At 41.5% G+C, this 21,058-nt stretch overlaps 1 protein-coding gene across 1 annotated transcript; it reads left to right on the top strand.

Annotated features, from left to right (window-relative positions):
- The first annotated feature begins 116 nt into the window (after nt 1-116).
- lnpep (leucyl/cystinyl aminopeptidase) lies at nt 117-14,130 on the top strand. Its single transcript, XM_034078387.2, has 22 exons — nt 117-465; nt 2,489-2,583; nt 3,342-3,544; nt 4,159-4,270; nt 4,435-4,692; nt 5,122-5,312; nt 5,506-5,644; nt 6,164-6,298; nt 6,410-6,530; nt 6,625-6,776; nt 6,866-6,979; nt 7,061-7,192; nt 7,699-7,833; nt 8,217-8,377; nt 8,454-8,542; nt 8,637-8,820; nt 8,958-9,114; nt 10,001-10,185; nt 10,404-10,565; nt 11,071-11,211; nt 11,319-11,400; nt 11,823-14,130. The coding sequence occupies exons 1-22, from the start codon at nt 438-440 to the stop codon at nt 11,952-11,954; spliced, it is 3,108 nt and encodes a 1,035-aa protein (XP_033934278.1). The 5' UTR covers nt 117-437; the 3' UTR covers nt 11,955-14,130.
- Nucleotides 14,131-21,058: the final 6,928 nt, after the last annotated feature.

Genomic DNA, 21,058 nt, shown 5'->3' with positions numbered 1-21,058 from the left:
TTTAAAGAACTGTCATGCCCTGACCCCGCCCTCCGATGATAACATCCAATGGGATATCAGCATTGTGATTCGATGGGAGATTGTCAACAACTGGTCGGGGAGGACGGTAAGTGTCATCTGCTATTTCGTTAAAGTACCGAGCGTGTTAGAGTATGTTTTGTTTACATATTTAAAGCGTAAGGCTATATTTATTTTAGACCCCAATCATAATTAAGTCTACTAAACAGCTCTAGGCGATAAAGTTATGGATACGAGCTAACGTTCGCTACCTTCATGTCAGTCAGTTTCAGTTGTCAGAAGTTGGCTAGCTTCTACGTAGCTAACGTGAGAGAGGACAGGCTGCGGTGGGTTGTGGCCAACCAGGAAAAAAACATCACGTCTGTCGAGCTGCGTGAGCTGTTGTTTTGGAGGAGAGGAGCTGTTTAAGATAAACAACCATGGATCCGTTTGACAGCAACATTTCAGGTAAGGAATTAACATGTCAGTACAATAACAGCAAGCTAACAGGCCAGCTAATAACTAACGGGACATTAGCATAGAGATCACTGGCAGTGACATTCACCCGAGGACACATGTTGAGTGGGGGGACTTGACTTCTGACTAGCTAAACCTTGTGCTTTCTCAGTGATTTAAATGTCAGTATCAGCCTGCTAACGCACATAAGTGTAAGGACAAAACGGGATGGGCTGTTATTGAACCTTGTTGTTATCAAAGTGTGAGTTTATCTAACAGAAAAAAGCCAATAGCACTGTTCTAACATCCTAAACTATGTCTGTCTTTGCAGAAACCTGTTGGTTTGATGATAGCTGTGTTTTGTGTTGGTGTGGAGAGATAAGTCATGCTCGGCTCAGGCTGTTTTTACAACCTCTCTATGGTCCCAGAGTGTGCGAGGCTTTATGAAAACAAACAAAAAGCCCAGTGCACACATGAGCTCCTTTTGAGGGTGTATTTCATTAATGTTGGCCTCAACTTGGAAGCAGTCCTAAAATCACAGCAATAACACTTCCTGTTTTTTCTTCCTGTATGTGCTTGGCTTAGTGTTTTAAGTAAAAACCCAAAGTCACATTTTAATCCGATAATGATGAGAAAAGAGAAGCAGAAAAAACACAATTATAATGACCAACAAACTGATAACCATATTGTTGCTCAGTAATCTGCCTCATGCTGGTTGTCTACCCCCTACTTCTAAATTAGTGGACCACCTATCAAACTCAGACATATTCATCTTTATTTCTGTGCGAGGTCGGACTTGCGTAATACAAACCACAAAGGGTTGATAAATGTTTTGAGGTCAACAGGAAGTGCGCAGTCAGCAGATGAACATGCACTGCTGCTGTATCTACAGAGCTCGAGCAGGCTTTATGGAAGAACAGTAGTTGTTGTAATAGTTATCATTAATAATAAAACATGAGCATAACATCAACTTCTTCTCTTATCTGAGCATGTCATCTTGCTAATATGAAATAACTTTCCTTACAATAACACAGCAATTAGAAGTAGACATGACAATCATTTATGAATCAAGTTATTATCCTCGTCGCACATTACACATTACCACTTAGCTGTTAGCTAATAAATAGGCCTTCATACCCCAGCACTGTGGTGCAGACAGGGACACTGTGACAGCCCGCACAGTCTTATCAGACACACTATATAGGACAGACAAGAAACTACATTCTTCTCATGCATTTTCGGCCTCTTGTCTTGTGTTTGGGGAGCCAACGTTCACGTGTTTGGTGAGATTGTTTCTGTAAGAGCCCTGTGAATTCAGTAAGTGTTCAATGTCTCCCTGTGCTTTCCCCTCCAACCCAACGGAGAATGTAAATGCATTATCCTAAGCTTGTTCAACCAAGAATGAAAAGTGAAACAAATAGGAGAACTGCATTGATTAGGGTTTTTTTTCTACTTTTGATATTATTCAATTAGGAAGTCGAACATGTCTCTGATTGTTCCAAAAATGTAGGGCAGAAGCCGCCTGCCAGAAAGTCACATGCTTTTTGTAAGACAAGGCATAATACCCGACATGATGCTTTAGACACTAGTTAGTTTGTGGAAATGCAGAACTTAGTGACATGACCAGTTGAATTAATTCTGTTTGCTTTTTCCTGATATTTTTTTAATATATACTTTGTCAATGTTTTCTTATTTTAGTTAATAAGAAATTCCTCTTTAAAAATATTTTGTTAAACCAGTACTTTCTTACCAGCTTGATGCATCCATTGTATGTGGGTGAAATACCAGGAAATGCTGAAGAAGGTTTACATACAGGAAACTGAAAAAACCCAGTTAGTGCTTTGTAAAACAAGGCTTCTTGTTGCCTGCATATTGGGTGACAATAACAAGTCTTTGTTTTGAAAAAAGACTTTTTGCCACAACTCTTCTCTGGTTAACTATCAAACTCCAACAATTACACCACATGTTTTAACATACAGCACAGTGTGAATGTGTCAATGTTTATAAATATTCTATTCTTTTTCCTTTGTTGCAGATCGAGATAACCTTCCAAGAAACATGATTGAGAACAGCATGTTCGAAGAAGAGCCTGATGTGGTGGATTTGGCCAAAGACTCCACTGCATTTCCAGTATGTTCCTGTCATCTCATGCCTGTCTTCGTTTTAAAGACCAGTCTGGCTCAATCATTTGTAATGCTTATTTGCAACACTCTGCACAAGTGTTTCTCTCGTTAAATCTGATAATGTGAAAAGATCATGGCAATATAAATTAGAACCAGCTAATTCAAGGTCAGCCACCACTTGTGAGTAACCGTGTTAGAGTCCTAATTTGCAAACTTTGAGTTCAGTGTATCTTTCACTGGTTTGAACACAGATCTGTCAGCTGCAATAATCTATACACAGAATTGTGAAAGTTGCCCTAAGAAACGTCATTGTAGCATGAAGATCAAGCCGTCGCCTGTTCTGAACTAAAAGGACCTATTTTCCAAATGTACAGTATCGACATACGGTGTCAAAAATCTTTTAGATTAAGTAAGACCTTAAGTGTGTTACTCAGTACCCGACCCCCCCTGTCCTCCCTCAATGTCAGTCACCAAACAAACCCTCTCCTAAATGTGGTTCCCTTTATGTTCAAGATGTTTATTTAATTAATCCTAAAATAAAAGGTTTCTATTGCTCTCCATTTTCCCTGTTCTTTGTTGACAGACACTCTGCCCTTATTATTGTCATTATTCCGGTCTCTGCCCTCCCTCCACTCACCACGTACACACATCTAACCCTGTGCTTATTAATTTACCTGTGAATAGAATTCAGTTATTAACTATAATGGGGAACAGTGCACAGCTAAGTTGGAGAATAACAGAGTGTACTGTCCGTTCTCTCTGCAGACATTTCCTGCTCTTGACCCAGATGAGGTGGCGTATGAGCCTCGTAGCTCGCGGCTGCTTGTGCGAGGGCTGGGAGAGAACGACATGGACGAGGATGAGGAGGACTGCGAGTCCTCAGCCCGTCTGCTTGGCATGTCCTTCATGAACCGCAGCGCTGCTAACAGACCCAGCTCTTCACCTTACGCCAGGCAGCCTCCACCGAGGTAATGCTCTAAAAAGGTCTTAATATGAACAAAAATCCAAAGTATTTCTGGGAAGCGCATTTGAGATGGTTCAGCTTGTACTGAGCCAATACAAATATATGGAAGTAATAAACATAGTCAAACAGTGTGTTATCTCTGTGTGCTCAATACAAAATGAATGACCTCCCCTATCACTAAGATTTACATAGAGTCATAAAACAAGCAGTGGTGGTTTCGGTGAACCACTTGCTCGAAGATTTGTAGAGAAACAGCAGCTACATTGAAGAAACTAAAAAAGCTAATCAAAATGAAGTCAGATGCCCAAAGACAATGCCAGATAGTACTGTTGATGAATATGATGCAGTGGGTTTGAATAGCAGGCTCTTTTGCATAAGGAACCTGCAACATAACACACAAGGGAGTGTTTTCTGAGATTGGTGTTCTTCACACAAAAAAAGGCAACACACCAATTCGATTTGTATTAAAGACCATTCTTAAAAGATCAGGTTTGCTTGGGAAAAGGTTTCAGTCGAGATACCAATGTAAAGCTACAACACCACCATCCCCAGCTTTTTCATAACCACTACTGCTCAGTTTTAAGTCAAAGTTATATTTGTAACCTTTGTTTGTCTCAGGTCATGTTCCCGACCCTCAGCCTGCACCACGGTTGTATGCGTGTTATTCCTGGTGATAGTGGCGTCTATGACCATGGTACTGTACTTCTTACCTGGATGCACCTTTACCAAGGTAAGACGAATATTCACTAGTTCTCTTCAGGTAGATTTTCTTTATCATGCTTCGATTACTAAACAGGACTCGCTTAACACATGATGTTGATATCTCTGTCATATCGTTTCCCTTTTTAGTTCTCTGTCATAACCTTTGTTTGCTGACCCTTCATTCTTCTGCAGACGGGTTGTCGAAAGGCCAACCAGACCACCCCCTTAGTGCCAGTCAACCCCGCGTCTTCGAGTGGCGAACCGTTTCCATGGAACAGCTACCGGCTGCCTCAGAGCGTACATCCTCTGAGCTATGAGGTCACCTTGAACCCTAACCTTGAGGACATGACCTTCACCGGCTACACCGTCATCAACATGTCTGTGCAGCACAACACCAAGCGCATCGTCCTGCACAGCGCCAAACTCAACATCACCGGAGCTACCTTCATGGTGGGTTAGAAAGGGTATTAGTGGGGTCATGGAAAGTGCTTTTGTTTATATATTTGTATGCCAGAGTTTAAGTTAGTTTTTTATATTCGTCAATCTTTGTTTTGCTGTGCTGTGTAAAAGATAACAAGAGAGCACATCATCTGCCATCATTGTAATAAAGCACAATTGGGGAGTGTTCACGCATTAATTCCTTTAACTCTTGTTTAATTGCAGTCTGTGAGTCTGGTCATTCTCATCATGAAACCTTCTCAGTGTGGATCCATGCATCATACATTTTATTTAGGCGTAAGAACCCTAATTAACAAGTTCAGGTGATTTTCAGTCTAAATAGAACAGAAATTAAGATTTCGATTGTTCCTGAACTAAATAATTGTTTTAAACGATGTGATGTTGTCTGCTAGTTGTGAACTCATACGTCCTCTCTTCCAGCTGGGTGAAGGGGTCTCCAAAGCTGTGACTGTCCTGGAATACCTCCCCAGGCAGCAGATAGCCGTTCAGTTCTCTGAGGATCTGAAGGCAGGCCAGTCCTGTGTTTTGACCCTGGAGTACTCTGCAAACCTCTCACACTCCTACGATGGTTTCTACAACAGCTCATACACCGATAAAGATGGAAACAAAAGGTACACTTGCTCGTTGTGTACGCATTTCAAAACAGCTGGAAGATGTTCTGCAGAGGATTTGATCAAAAGCCTCATCATCAGACCTTATGACAGATACTCATGACAGATACTACTAAAAAAAAAAAAAACGTTGCTGTTAAAAATATTATTTACAAATGTGTTTTGACTGTGCTCATCCCCCTCTTGTCACCAGGGTCTTAGCAGCAACCCAGTTTGAGCCCCTGTCAGCGAGGAAAGCCTTTCCGTGCTTTGATGAACCAGCTTTCAAAGCCACCTTCCTTATCAAAATCAGCAGAAAAACAGACTTCATGACTCTTTCCAACATGCCTTTGGTATTGTAACATTTACTAAGTCCTGGTTAATTGCTACTGTACGGCAACTCGTGTTCAAACACCTCACATACATGTGCTGCTCTAACTTAATGCACAAATAATGAAAGATGTTCAATGAGTGAGCTACAAACGGGCTTGACCAGTGTTCTCAGTTACTAGGTTAGCACAGATGTTTACTGACATGGCTTAGTGTGATGCCAGTGGTTACTAGCATTAGGACGGCAGTATATACCAACTCAAATAAAATTAAGCATGTTCCCTAGAGACAATGTTGTGGTTTATGACCTGTCTTTGTCAGTGCGCACAGCCTCATTCTCTGCTTCCAAACTGCAGCTGACAAATAATGTCACGTTTGTAACAAAGACACAATTTACATTTCAGCCCTATAGACTTTTCCTTTGACTTGTAAGCTCTTAGGGTGGGCACAAACAAGCAGCCATGTCTCATGTATTGATATGGTACTTGCACCATCTTGTTTTATAGTTGGTCCTAATCTTGTACTAATGCTTTGTGTTTCAGGCTAAAAGCACACCACTTGTCAATGGCCTCGTGCAAGATGAGTTTGAAAAGACCAGTGTCAACATGAGCACCTACCTGGTGGCCTTCATCGTTGCTAACTTCACCTCCATGACTAAAAATGTCTCAAACACGCTGGTAGGTCTGATAAAAGTGTGGCTCCTTCATTTGTATTCTTTAAGTATTCAGTGAGCTTCTGTGTTTTGCTGCTAAGTGTCTTCATGTGTAGATGTTTATCTGTGTGTTTAGGTGTCTGTGTACTCTGTGCCAGAGAAGAAGGAGCATACCGACTATGCTCTGGAAACATGCTCCAAGCTGCTGGAGTTCTACAACGACTTCTTTGAAATTAACTACCCACTTAAAAAACTAGGTGAGTACACACAGGTAGTTTCACAAAAGGTTTACACACACCATTTCCTTGACTTAAATGACCTCTTCACACACCTAAATATTTCCTGTTTCAGACTTGGTAGCCATCCCTGACTTCCTGGCAGGAGCCATGGAGAACTGGGGCCTGATCACTTTCAGAGAGACCAGCCTGCTGGTGGGACAGAATTCCTCTCCTCTGGAAAAACAAGTCGTTGCCTCTATAGTAGCGCATGAGCTTGCCCATCAGGTATTTACTTGTATGCCTGTAAAAAGAAGCAGATGCAGTGCGTTATGCTACAGTCAGGTCCTCATGTTTTTCTGATGTTGCATATTTAGTGGTTTGGAAACTTGGTGACGATGAGCTGGTGGAATGACGTGTGGCTCAACGAAGGCTTTGCCACCTACATGCAGTACATGTCGCTGCAGGCCGTGATGCCCAAGCTGGACATCGTAGGTTCACACACCTGCCTCAGAAATATTAAAGCGCCGTGCTTCAGTGTCTGCCTTCCAGTAAACTCTGTGTGTTTGCAGGGTAATTTGTTCCTGGCAGTCCGCTTCAGAGCCTTGGACAAAGACGCGCTGAACTCCTCCCACGCTGTGTCCACCGAGGTTAACAAGCCGGAGCAGGTGGAGGAGATGTTTGACTCCGTGTCCTATGAGAAGGTACGCTTTTTACTCTGATACGTTTTCATAAATCTCATAAAATTCCATATCAAGATTTGTTTTTTATTGGTTGATTTATTTATGGATCATAGGACAAAGAAACAATTATAAAGTACATATAAAGTAAAATACAATGAAACGCATGATTAACAACAGAAAAAAGTAAAACTATCCTTAAACAAAAGACACACATCAACATGTAAATACTAAATTACTCCCACTCCAAAAAACAAGAATAGCTCAATAAGAATATCATTGCAAATTCCACAAAAAAAGTTCCCATTTCCAATGAAAAGCCCTTATCTGACTTCTCTAAACCACTCTCATATTTAAAGGCTTGATGTGTAAAGGCTGTTCCAAACAGTCCTGGTTGTGTATTCTGCTTGTGCTCAGTATGGATGATTGTTTACCCGAGAGAGAAATGTCTCTACTGGATCTTATGAGTCATAACTGTCTTAGTGCTGCTCTGGCTGTGATCACAGATGCTTTGTGACTCTGTCTTCCAGGGTGCGTCCATCCTCCTGATGCTGAACGCCTCGCTGCCAGGAGAACAACAGTTCAGAAAGGGTATCATTGAATACCTGAAGCAGTTCAGTGGATCAAACACCGTCACCAACGACCTCTGGAACAGCCTTACACGGGTGTGTATATGTGTGTGTGTGTGCCTTTTTTAGTTTTTTCTTGGTGCTATACTCAGTCAGCACATATATCACTTTAACTACATTTAACATTTGACCTCCCTCTGTCAGCCAGCCTGAATGATGCTCTCTTTAGCTAGTTTCACTTTTATTACAAAGTGTGTAATCCCAGAGAACTGCCCAGGAGCGGCATCATTAACATAATTACTTTCTGTGTATCTGTTTATATTGCCTTTGGGTTTGGATTATAAAAATGGAAATTGTTACATCAAATCTTCAGAAAAACAGCTGCAAAGTGTCAGATCACACAATCCTCTTCGCATTTTGAGAAAGACATCAGTGAACGCAGCCTTGCACTGCACAGAATTTATTTTCCCTGTATGCAGGTGGAGGTCTCGGCTCAGCACCAGAATGTGTCGGAGATGATGAGCTCATGGACGTCACAGAAAGGCTTCCCATTGGTCACCGTAAGCCGTGAGGGAGATGAAGTGATCCTCACACAGGAGCACTTCCTGCTCACCTCTGATGAAGCCACCCATAGGACCAGGTGCGTTACGTTACCACACACACAGATGACCATAGAAACCCATCGCAACACTAACTGTGTTTTGCTCTCTTCTTAGCGTATGGAATATTCCAGTGACATACGTGACTGACAACTGCAGTTTGGCCCCTGAGTGCAGACAGGTGTTCAATCTGAAGACCACGTCAGGTAAAGCAAAGTCGCAACCAGCAGCATCAAGTCAGGGTTCAAGAATCTCACGTGCTGTGTCAAATGGTGCATGTGTGTGTGTGTGTGTTCTCAGGGACTCTAAAGCTAGCAGAAAGTGTGAAGTGGCTGAAGCTGAACTACAGAAACACCGGCTTCTACATCGTCCACTACGATGACGAGGGCTGGGCCACTCTTATCGAAGCTTTGAACAGCGACTTCAGTGTCTTTACACATGAGGACCGCGCCTCGCTCATACACAACATCTTTGCTCTCTCCAGGTATAGATGACATCATACAAAGTTTTAGTGACGACAAGAAAATTGAGTAGAGGAGTTATCTAACTTAACCGTATTTGTTTCTTTTAAATATGTTATTATCCATCCTTCTTTCCTTTATCTTTCTGTTTCATTGACAGACTGGGACGTGTGTCCTTCCGCCAAGTGCTCAACCTGTTGCACTACGTGTCCAATGAAACTGAGACATCTCCTGTGACAGAGGCCTTGTTACAGCTCAATGCCATCTACCGGCAGCTCGACAAAAGACAAGAGCACAGTGTTGTGGCCCGCATGAAGGTACACACACACACACACACACACACACACACACACACACACACACACACACACACACACACACACACACACACACACACACACACACACACACACACACACATCAGACCTCCAACTACACTCACAGACACACACTCTACACTCACACTCTAACTCGCACACACTCACACTCTAACTCACACACACACACACACACACACTCACACACACACACACACACACACACACACACACACACACACACACACACACACACTCAGATTCAGACTCTAACTCTAACTCACACACACTCAGATTCAGACTCTAACTCACACACACACACACACACACACACACACGCACATGCACAAACTCACAACACAGGTTCAAAGATGAAGGTCACATGTTGGGAATAACAGGCTGGCGGACATTGCATTTTGCCGTAAAATGAGGAGTTATATGAAGTAGTTACTTTAACAGTAACGTATAGGCAGTTAAGTTCAAGCAGCAAATCTGTCTTATACTAAACATTAGACTTTTGAGGTCTTGAGTTTATGTACACCATCTTAAACTTTACTCAAGCCTTTCCATTTAAAGCTCAAGTAATTACAGATCACTGACTCAAACCTTATTGACATGTATTATTTATATTTACATTGCGTACACTATTAGAAACACATCTATGAGTGTGAATCTTAAAAGCCCAAATGCTCACTCGTACTCAATGAAGTTAAACATGAATTACACAATCTCAACAGTCTCTCATTAAAACACATTTTCATATCTGTATTGTCTTTATTTAAGAAGTGAAGATGTTGGTGGGTTTTAGTTTCAAGCTCTTGTGAACGGAGTACAGTGTTTCTGTTTACTAATGCATTCATGATTATTTTATTTCTCCATATGACAGATTTATATCCTGCATCAGTTTCGTTCTCTGATGGACAACCAGACGTGGGCAGAGGAGGAGAGTGTTTCTAAGCAGGAGCTGCGTGCGGCCCTGCTGGGGACGGCCTGCAGTCTGGGGGAGGAGAACTGCTTAAAGCAAGCCAAAGACCTGTTCAAACAATACCTCCAGTCCAATGAGTCCATCAAGTACGTCTGACACCATCTTGTTCCTTTCTCCGTCACATTGACAGAAACAACAGGTTTCAGCGAATCAGTGGACATGAGGGAGCAGCCCTAACATATTTTCAGAGATAGCATATCTAGCATAAAGAAGACATTTAGTTTGTATCTTATATTTTATTTGTAGGCAATAAAGTACATTTTGGTGCAATTTTAACCTTCAAGATGTTTAATATTGTCGGTAGGATCCCAGGCGATCTGCAGCAGGTTGTATTCACTGTGGCCGGACAGTCGGATGAAGATTGGGATAGCTTGTTTGACCTGTACTCACATGCCACCTATGATGCAGAGAAGAGATCCATGCTGCGAGGCCTAGCATCCACTCAGGACGCACGGCGTATCGTGTGGTAAGTGTTTGTTTTCTCATGGCCAGGATCGAGAGGGAATATTTCTAAAGCAATCGACTCAATTGAATTCATTATTTATTTGAACATGCCTTAAACCTATGCGTAAGAGGGCACCAGTGTGTTTTTGGTTCATAGCATTTCACTCTTAGTTCAGTACAAATCCACTCTGAGGCTTAGTTCTACTAACCCACCCTTATAACAATTACTTGACAAATTACACTTTTAAATTAAGCAATACAACTCCCCAAACCAAATGCCAATAGTGAGTTTTCTCATCTTGGTGTCTGTGATTATTACAGTTAAGAATCACCGATACAAAAACACTAATATTTGAGAATAAAACTTTTTTCTTCTTCTCTTAATGTGTTTGTTCTTACACAGGTTTGTAGTATAACTACAAATAATATTGATTCGACCTACATTGTATTCTGCTGTATAGAAATGTGTGTATTGTGAGTGTTGTTTATTTTCTGAACAGCCTTTAAACACGTGTTTCGGTCTGTAGGATTCTGAAGGCCAGCCTGCAGGGGAACATCATCCAGACTCAGGAGCTGCCTCTGGTCATCAGCACGGTGTGTAACGGCTTCGCTGGCTACCTGTTCGTCTGGGACTTCATTCAGGAGAACTGGGACCCCCTCATCGAGAAGTGAGTGGTCCCTTTCAGCTTCATACAGGTTATACTGAGAATACGTTCTGATTTCACATGTGGATGATAAGGTGAAACAACATGAGTGTTTGTGTGTCTGGCTGTAGGTTTCCTCTGGGCTCCTTCGCCATCCAGTCAATCATCAAGTCCGTCACCTCTCAGTTCTCCACACAGGCACACCTTGATCAGGTACGCTATTTTATATTTGTATGTTTTTGAGGCCTGTTACAAGAACTACGGTGTTGGAAAAAAATGGCCCAGAAGTACTAATTACTATAAACTAGATAATTGTCATGTTAAAACAATTGTATGCCACTGATGTAATTATAATATAATATCATAAAAAGGCAAGTGCACCCTCTAAAAGAACAATGAACTTTTAATAATGTATAGACATTATATTCAAAACCAAAACTGTAAATAAAATGTACTTTCGTGCACTGTTCACAAAAAAAGCACAACATATATTAATCATTTGGCACAGGGTAATTTAGAGACAATTAGATTAGTGTAGAGAAAAAAAATATCCCTACATGCAATCTATTTTCTCATAGGTTTTGACCGTTATTATCAAAAAGTGCAAAGTAAAACCGTGTGTGTGTGTTCTGTAGGTCTACAGTTTCTTCTCCAGTCTGCAGGAGCGTGGCTATCAGATGAGGAGCGTACAGGAAGCTCTGGAAACCATCAGGCTGAACCGGCGCTGGATGGATAAAAACCTGTCCACGCTCCAAAAATGGCTCTAATAACGATCGCCATCCAGGCTCCGCCCCGCTGACATGCAACATGTCGTCGGAGCAACAGCAATGTTTGCACTATTGTAGGACTCTGTCTCTTAACTCTCTTTATCCAGGCCAGAGTTTCAAAGCCAGAGGTTTTGCTCTACCTGGGTGGACAAGGTGTTCTTTCTGATACTGGTCCGGTGAGATGTATTTTTGCTCAGGGTGGCTCTGATTGTGCGTCTGACAGGAAGTTGTCGGATGCTGAACACACTCCTCACACTTGATGCTGTCGACCTCCGTGGCTTTCATCTTAACCTCCCGCCCGAGCAGACAATCGTGCTTCACCCACACTCCTCCGTCAGCCTGCTCTAAGGATCCTAACTCTGTGAGCTGTGATAGGCCACTGGAAAAAGAGGACGAATGAAGAATGTCAACATTACTGTTTCTAGTAAAGTAAGCGACTTTGAGACTATGAAAAGCGCTATATAAATTCAATTTATTATTATTATTATGTGCTGTCAGTCAGTCCTTATCGTCGGATATATGTTGATGCAGCTGTCAGGGATTCCTAGGCGATGAGAAGTTAAAATCACCGGTACTTTTTAGAGGAGTTATTGTTAGACTTAGACTAACCTTGTGTCGCCATGTTACAAAATAGCTGCTTGTCATTCTGAACTCTAGTTACTGATGAGCGTTTTAGTCAGGATTGATCTTGACGATTGGTTGATTGAGTCAAATACCAAACTTGTGTTGGAATCGATTGAATGTACTGAAAACCTACCCACTGTGTCCAGTAGAGGGCGTACTGCGCACGTTTAAATCGACAACCTGTCTTAGGTCAGAGCAGGCAGTGAACGCTGGAGCCAAATGTTTCTTTCTTTCTTCCTCGACCATCATAAGCCCAGTTTTCCTCTCATCAACAAGCTCTATTTTGCCTGTGGTGATCGGACAGACTCAGATTTAACAGTGTGTTTTTAAACTTGTATTCATAATGTAAATACGCTCAACCCTACAGAGTTTTAACCTGCGACTTTACTGTTTCGATCATCTTGACTTTTAACATTTTAGGGATTTGCTTTTGTGTTTGTGTATATGGAGTGTAAAGAGAAGGAAACAAGAGTCAAATACTTTTTCTGGATTGAGACCATCCGAGCAGAGCAGTCTGCTGCTGAATGTTTGTGTTTTAAGGGCTAATGTGCACATTGAAGACACCGAGGGTATAGCAGAACATTTATTTTGGAAATTACTGCTGTGTCCAGTAAGCTGTTCATTAGCCAAATGAAAATACAGAAGGTTTAAAGTTATATATGTTAACCAGTCATGTTGCTCCTATCAAAGAGGAGCCTAGCTATTTATTGAGTGTCTTAACATGTTTCCCTTACTTTTGTTCTAAGCCAATACAGTTGATTACTTACACTGAGCTATATTTAAAGTGGCATTGCTTTTACTCCATCCACTCCATCACTGTCATTACATATGTAGGATAATTGAGTAAATAAAGTAGATTAAATCCTTTCCTTTGAACATCCCTAACATCCCCATGAGATAACATCTCTGTTTTTTGGTTGTCATGCTATCTCATCGTTTCATTTATTTAAAAAAATGTATTAAACACAAACATTGGTCCACTCCCCACCAGTGTTACCTCAGCGCTGTGTACACTAAGAGACGCCATGTTACTCGAAAACATGGCCGTACACCCTGCCCAAAGAATTGTGCATTCAAAACTAGACAAAGGTACTGTAGGCGTTTTTCACAGTATTGCCATTGACTTGTTCCACTCTGTCATAGTGTGTTAATATATGGAAGTTAGGAATATGCCTTTTATATACATGTTTTATGCTTTTATTTCCTGGATTATTATGGATGACACCGTTTTATTGTGAAGTGACACTTTTTGTTTCTCCAGCTGCCAGCAATCAGATGAATGAATCGGCTTTACTGAGGCTCTGGGATTTTTATGTTCCATCGTGTTTTGTTTCGAGAACAACCGTTTCATGTGAAGTCATACGCTTTAAGAGTTGCTGAAGTCGTGCAGGTACGAGGTTTAGATGTGGCCGGTCTGATGGGAGGATGTAGGAAGGTCAGTAACTGTATCGGAGCGTCTTTGTTTTTTGCACTGGGATAAAATGCTGCAGATGCTTTTGTGACTGTGTTGCTCTTCATGTTGATAATAAAAAAAAAAAATGTTATAGTTGTTTCCTCAAAATGTTGGCTTTATTTGTATTTTCGATGTCTTAACAACGTAACTATACGTGTTGGACACTGCATGCTGCTGCGCTTGAAGAAATAAGTAAGAACTTTTTGAAAAACGGACTATGAAATAAGTGAAAAAGCTTCCGGGAATGCAAAATGCAAGAAGGTTCTTTAGATTAAGCTGCAAAAGACATGCTACAAAAAAACCTGAAAGCTACATCCTTAACCATCACAACATCTACTCTAAAGAAAAACAACAACCTTAAACAGGCCTACAATTATTTATTTGTATTGAATATTAACCTGATCACTATTTCCCCTCATCCAGTTTCACTAAGCTTTGTCACGTTTGAGAACAGAAATTCATTTTAGTTCATTGTTGCTTCTATTCCATTTATTGTAAATACTAATAGGCCTGTGACAAACAGCCAAAAAGGGCTTTAGTTTTCGAGATACCGCTCCCGGAGTTAGGACAAAACACAACTTACTTTTTCCTCATCTCAAGGCCTCCCATACATGAAATGGATTGTTGTATACAAATATTTTACTGCAAAAGTGGTGAAATTGATATATAAAGTTATACACCCCAAACTAAAAATAAAGCCTGGCCGTATGGGGGTTGAGGCATATAAACTCATGTAGATTCACAATGGAAAGTCTGATAGGTTTAAAACTTGGCATACCTGAGGTCAGGACATCCTTCTGCATTATAGAAAAGACTGAATGTCAATATATTACTGTAAATTGGAGATAGTCATTTGAACACATACCTACAATAGGCGGAAATGTAAATCTATGTAGAATGTTCTCTTTACTTTGTAGTGACTGACATGGATTGCCATAGCAACACATACGAGGGCTTGTTGGAAAGGTGTGGTTCTACTGAATCAGCAATAATAATTGTGTAAAGTTAGCTTACATACTCATGGAGTTATGTCACTAAACGTATAAGGTGTCCCAAATGGGGAAAATATGAAATAGTCCTAATTAAATCTATAGTGTCACCAATTAATTTTATTTTGACTTCACTTATCAGGGGTGGAAAATATTAACAAATCTTCTTGAGTAGAATATTGCAACTTCAACATTAGTGCAGAGAAAATGCAGGCCTAAAATGCAATAGAACTACTAACGAAGTAGTTGGACATCAGCTCGTCACGGGCGATGTTGGTGGTCAGAAACTGATCCACTAAGAACTGCAACACCTTGAATTTACTCAAGAGAACCATAAGGATACTCATCCACTTCCTGATAGGGCAGAACGTGATGGTACTCCCGGTCGCTCTCGCAGTACGCGTGCAAAACCTCCGGCCACGTCATGCCGTCGATAAAATACAGAGTGGAGTTGACGCTGTCTTTAGGTCGGCGGGGGCAAACGTGGTTGTTGGAGGTGTCTTCTTCACGTAGGATGACCTTCAAGAGGGCAATATGTGTCTCTGCTCACATTGTTTATCGACGACCCAGCAACTCAAGCTTACAGCAAGTCATTCAGCTCTGTAGAGAATCAAGAAGTTATACTACAGTATTTGACTCCACCTGCTTTATCTGCATCTCATTGCCTACGTGGGTTTCTTCACAAACTGACAGGTAAATCATTGCAAATATTTTTGGACTGTGAAAAGATGGGACATTGTCAAATAAAATGGCTAATTAGCTAACTGGAAAGTGACCTAGCTTAATGTTTCATTAATGTAACAGAGCCTGTCCAGTAGCCTATATTCACAATAGACTATGTGTCACCTGGCTTAATTAAAGTGTATCTTTTTTTTAAATTTTACCAGAATGGAGAGTGATGTACAAACAGTGGATCCAAATCGTTGTATCATCTGTGGTAAACATTTTGAAAAAGGGAAGAAACAAGATCCATATGTCAAAAATCCCACAGCAGAAGGCCTCCAACGTATACTAAATGTTGCTCAACAGAGAGATGATGATGTTTATAAAACTCTCTCTCCATATACAGATGATATACTTTCGTTTAAAATAAAGGTATCATATCATCGATCATGTAGAGCAAACTACTCCAGTAAGACCAATATCAGTAAGCAACAAGTTGCAAATGTTGAAAGTGAGAGCATACCTGCATCAGTCTCTTCAAGAAGACTGAGTAGGGTTTTATTATCGTTTGACATACGAAGAGTTTGTTTCATTTGTGGGAGGGCCAGATCAAGACCAGAACCTCTGACAGCCATTATGACTGGTACAGGTAAGAGTACCCGAGACAAGGTCCTTCATGCAGCATCAGAAAGGGTTGATGAAGTTGTACATCTTCGGCTGCTCTCATATCCAGATCTCTTTGCATATGATGCCAAATATCATCGAAGCTGCCTTAAACACTATATCTCTAAACTAAAATATAGCAGCTGCCAGACGAAAAAAAAAGAATCAGAACAGCAGACCAGTATCTATGACAAAGCTTTTATTAAGCTCACTGAACTCATTGACAAAACTGTTTTCTCAAAAGAAATGAAAGTGACGACCCTCAACTCCTTGGCTGGGAGGTTTGATGACATACTGAAGACACTGAGGTCTGGGGAAGAAGATGAGGCGGTCCAACACACTAAATACAGCTCCTGGAAACTGAAGGAAAAGCTCTTACTGCATTACAAGCACAGGCTGGTATTTGTAGAACGAGCTGGAAAGTCTGATTTGGTATGCTCTGATTGTGTGCCCATGGGATTGGCAATGAGAGCTGTACAACTCGAAGACAAGCCAGAAGAGACAACAGCTTCTACAGCAGACTGTGAGACACAACAGCAAAGTCACGGTCTCTCTGACAGGCACATACTACATAGAGCTGCAGACATATTGAGAAAGAGCATGGAGCAGGTTGACCATGACCATAAATCATATGTCAGCAGTGATCGACTATCACGTCTACATTGCAGCAACTATGTACCAAACAATGTTTATGACTTTGTGGACTGGTGTGTTGATTCAAATGCTCACAGAAATTGCGAGACCTGTGATGAGGAACCAGCTTTAAAGGACAATCTGCGTGTCATTGCAATCTGCCATGATCTCATTGCACAGTGCCGTCACATCCATACGCCAATCACACTGGGACTTGCCATTTTGATGCAAAGAAGAGGCACCATCCAAGCAAGCAGATCTACACATGTCATCACAGGCAAAGCCAAAGTTCCTAACTACAGGAAATACCTCAAGGTCAGTGGTTACAAGGCTGCTTTATGCAGCTTTGTAAGCAACTACATAGCCAATACAAGGCCCAAGAGAATCTCCTCAGGGAACACAGTCATTTTGGCAGGTGGCTTTGAAAATGGTGAGGAGGTCAAAGTGGTCAGCAAGTCAGGTGTTGACAACTTGACAGATCTGTATAGTGACCAGGAGGAGGCTGACACCAGATTGGTATTACATGCAATACATCTAGCAGAGTCTCATTCTCGGGTCGTCATCAGATGTGATGATACCGACGTGCTGGTTTTGCTTGTGTATTATTCCAGCAAAGGAATGTTTGGATCCTCAACGGTGTTCATGCACTCTGGACATGGCCCAAGGGAGAGGTTTGTCCCAGTCTGTCCCATCGCAAAGAAGCTCGGTGCAGCATTTTGTGCATGTCTACCTGCATGCCACGCGCTCACAGGTTGTGATACCACAAGCAGCTTGTACAGAATTGGGAAAGCTACTGTGTTTTCAAGACTTAAAGGTCACATGTCATGGCCATTTCCACTGATCATAATTCCATTGTTGTGGTCTACTAGAATAGATTTATACTGTGCAATTTTCCAAACTCACATTGGTTTCGCATACAGCATCTCTGTAAAGTATGTGTATTCACTCTCTCCACTAAACGGCCCGTTACAGCTCTTGCCCCCCCCTCCCTGTGAGCCCAGTGTGCTCCGATTGGTCGGGACCAGTCGGGACGTTGTGAATCGCGCTAAGCTCCGTGGAGGTGTGATTTCCTTGTTTAGCGATACACAGCCAAACTCATCCTGAGCACACACAAAGTCACAGCCGAAGTAAAAACAATAAGTGTGGCTTGATATTGAGTAAGAAAAAGGTTGATAAACGCTGTGAGAATGGGTCTGCACTGCAGAGAGAATTTCGCCACGATCCCAACTGTCTGTTATCAGCATGCAGCCAGGGAGGAGAAATCAGCAGAGCTGCCTGCACTGAGTGTGTGAGGAAGTCCGTGGATTGGTCAATTTGGACCAATCAGCGGGGGCTTAACGTAACGGCTCCGCGGACGTAACGGCTCCACGGATTGGTCCATTTCGTTCCGGGGACGACATGACATCATGATGTCCCCGGAAGAATCAAATGGACAGTGACGTATCTCCAACGAGGCGTTTTGGGGAGGTATTTTCTGTGTTAGAGTTTTACTCCCTACATGGTGTACTTTGAGGGTTTTGACTCTGCAGACCGTTTACATGCATAAAAACCTTCATAACACACAAGGGGACGGGCAATAACCGGAAAAGCATGACATGTCACCTTTAAGACACATCTGAGTGACTTAAATGAGATGGCCAGTTTTGGACTTTCTGGAAGTCTGGAGGAGGCTATTCCTGTGGCAAGAAAGTATGCCCTCCTTCTGTATGGCCAAAAGAAAAGGGAGGATGGCCGTCCTTGCACCACCTTGGATGAGCTGAGGTACACACTAGCATCTACAACAGATTCATCAGCTGCAAATCTACCCCCACCAGAAGATGCCTTCCAGCAACATGTATTAAGAGCCATGTACCAGACCGCAGTGTGGTGTCACAGCCATGTGGCCAAGCCTCATCTCTGGAACCCAGTTGGTAGAAGGTGGAGGCTCAGAGAAGATGGGTCTATTGAACCAGTGATGTTCGTCAAAGAACCTGCACCTAAAGAAGTCAGAGACATCACCCACCTATACTGTAAGGACGGAAAGTGCAATGATAGCAGAAAATGCCAATGTCTTTCAGTAGGCTTGACCTTCACAGAGTTTTGCTCTTGCTCTGACTGCCCAATTGTGAGCCATGTTGTTTTTGATGACAATGTGGATGAGTGATAGAGATGTGTTTATATGCATGTATCCCCCGGCTCCCACTAGCTTAGGTTTACTTAAGTTTAGATAAGAACATTTAATTTGAATACTAAAGTTTGTTAATTCAAAAACCTGTTTCCTTGTCTCTGTGTCTCACCTTCTAGTCCCTGGCACATTTTGGCTGCAGTTGTGCATAAAGACACCATAAACGTTTAGTGACATAACTCGATGAGTATGTAAGCTACCTTTACACAATTGGTATTGCTGGATTCAGTAGAACCACACCTTTTCAACAAGCCCTTGTGTGTGTTGCTATGGCAATCCTTGTCAGGGTCACTACAAAGAGATCATTCTACATAGATACATTTCCGCCTATTGTAGGTATGTGTTCAAATGACTGTATCTCCAATTTACATTAAGATATTGACATTTAGTATTTTCTATAATGCAGAGGGATGTCCTGACCTCAGGTATGCAAAGTTAAAACCTATCAGACCTTCCATTGTGAATCTACATGAGTTGTTATGCCTCAACCCCCAGGCGGCCCTTTATTTTTAGTTTGGGGTGTATAACTTTATATATCAATTTCACCACTTTTGCAGTAAAATATTTGTATACAACAATCCATTTCATGTATGGGAGGCCTTGAGATGAGGAAAAAGTAAGTTGTGTTTTGTCCTAACTCCGGGAGGTGTATCTCAAAATGTTGGGGCCATTGTCACTAGCCTATAAGCTGCATGCTTAAATCACCACCACTGCAGTGATTTACAGGCCATGCTGTTTCTCAGTTTCCCCACCAGAGGTCTAGCTAGCACTTCTGAAAACTTGCACCCTGGCTCTCACTCATGTTTTTCATCATTTGGATTTACTCTAGCTTAAAAGTGGATGTATTTGTTGGAATTATCTTTTAAAAGGACTCAATGTAATGTAATATCAGCATATATTCAGTGTGTGTTTAAGGAAATCAGTTGTGTGCCCTGCATACTTGTTTTGGAAGGATGCCCCACAACTGGAAGACATCATGGCGCCAGCGATTTTACCGCTCGTACTTTTGTTTCGGGATGATTAAGTCAAGTGCACAAGGTATACAAACAATTAAGGGTTTCTATTGAAATGAAATAAATCCAATCCCTCATATATTTTCTTTACCCTCAAAGGTGGCCATAAACTCAATTGTGTTGTTTTTTTGTCAATGTTCCCAAAATGATTTTCATTCAATTAAAAGCACATTGTAGCTAAGCATGATGAGACCCTTCTGAGACCCACTAACATTATTTATGTGATATTTATTAAATGTAGCTTTGTGTAACACACCAGAATCAGATATATCATACACTTACCATGCAGTAGATGGTTTTTATAGAGGTGTTGGGCTTTCATATTGTTGCTTATGCAGCAGAACAGCGTCATTTTTTAAACATCAACCACACCCCCCATGTTTGCAAGCCGTGTGAGGTGTCTTAATGTTGGTGTATATAGTTTAAATAGCGTTCAAAGGCTTTCAAATGACTGTGCATTGTATTTTTGAGCTCATTGTTAGTTTTTCAAAAGAGGCAACTGTGAATGTGTTACAAATATCATACAGTAAAAATCAGAATTCAGTATTACTGCATTCAATTTGAAAACACATTAACAAAAACTAAATTTAAGACACATTTAAAATAAAACTTCCCGTTTCACATGAGGTGAAATAAAAGTCTAGAGTCTCACTAGGTACAGGGATATCAGCAGTATGTTGCACCTAGCAAATCTGTAAGAATGGAGCAGATGGTGGTTCAAATGGCCCATTGCTGCATCCCACCCCTCTTTCACTCTCCTTTTCCTGCATCTTATGCTCAGCATTTAAACTTTTCTGTGTGGCAGCAGAATGAAGTCTTCTTTGTGAGGGGATGCAGCCATCTGTAAGCAAAATGCAAATCAGAATAGTCACAAGAACAAACTCCTAACCTCACGTGTTGAA

This window comes from Pseudochaenichthys georgianus, unplaced genomic scaffold (assembly GCF_902827115.2).
Source record: "Pseudochaenichthys georgianus unplaced genomic scaffold, fPseGeo1.2 scaffold_421_arrow_ctg1, whole genome shotgun sequence".
Taxonomy (NCBI): domain Eukaryota; kingdom Metazoa; phylum Chordata; class Actinopteri; order Perciformes; family Channichthyidae; genus Pseudochaenichthys; species Pseudochaenichthys georgianus.
The sequence above is the reverse complement of the archived record's forward strand: the minus strand, read 5'-3'. Positions and strand labels throughout refer to the sequence as shown.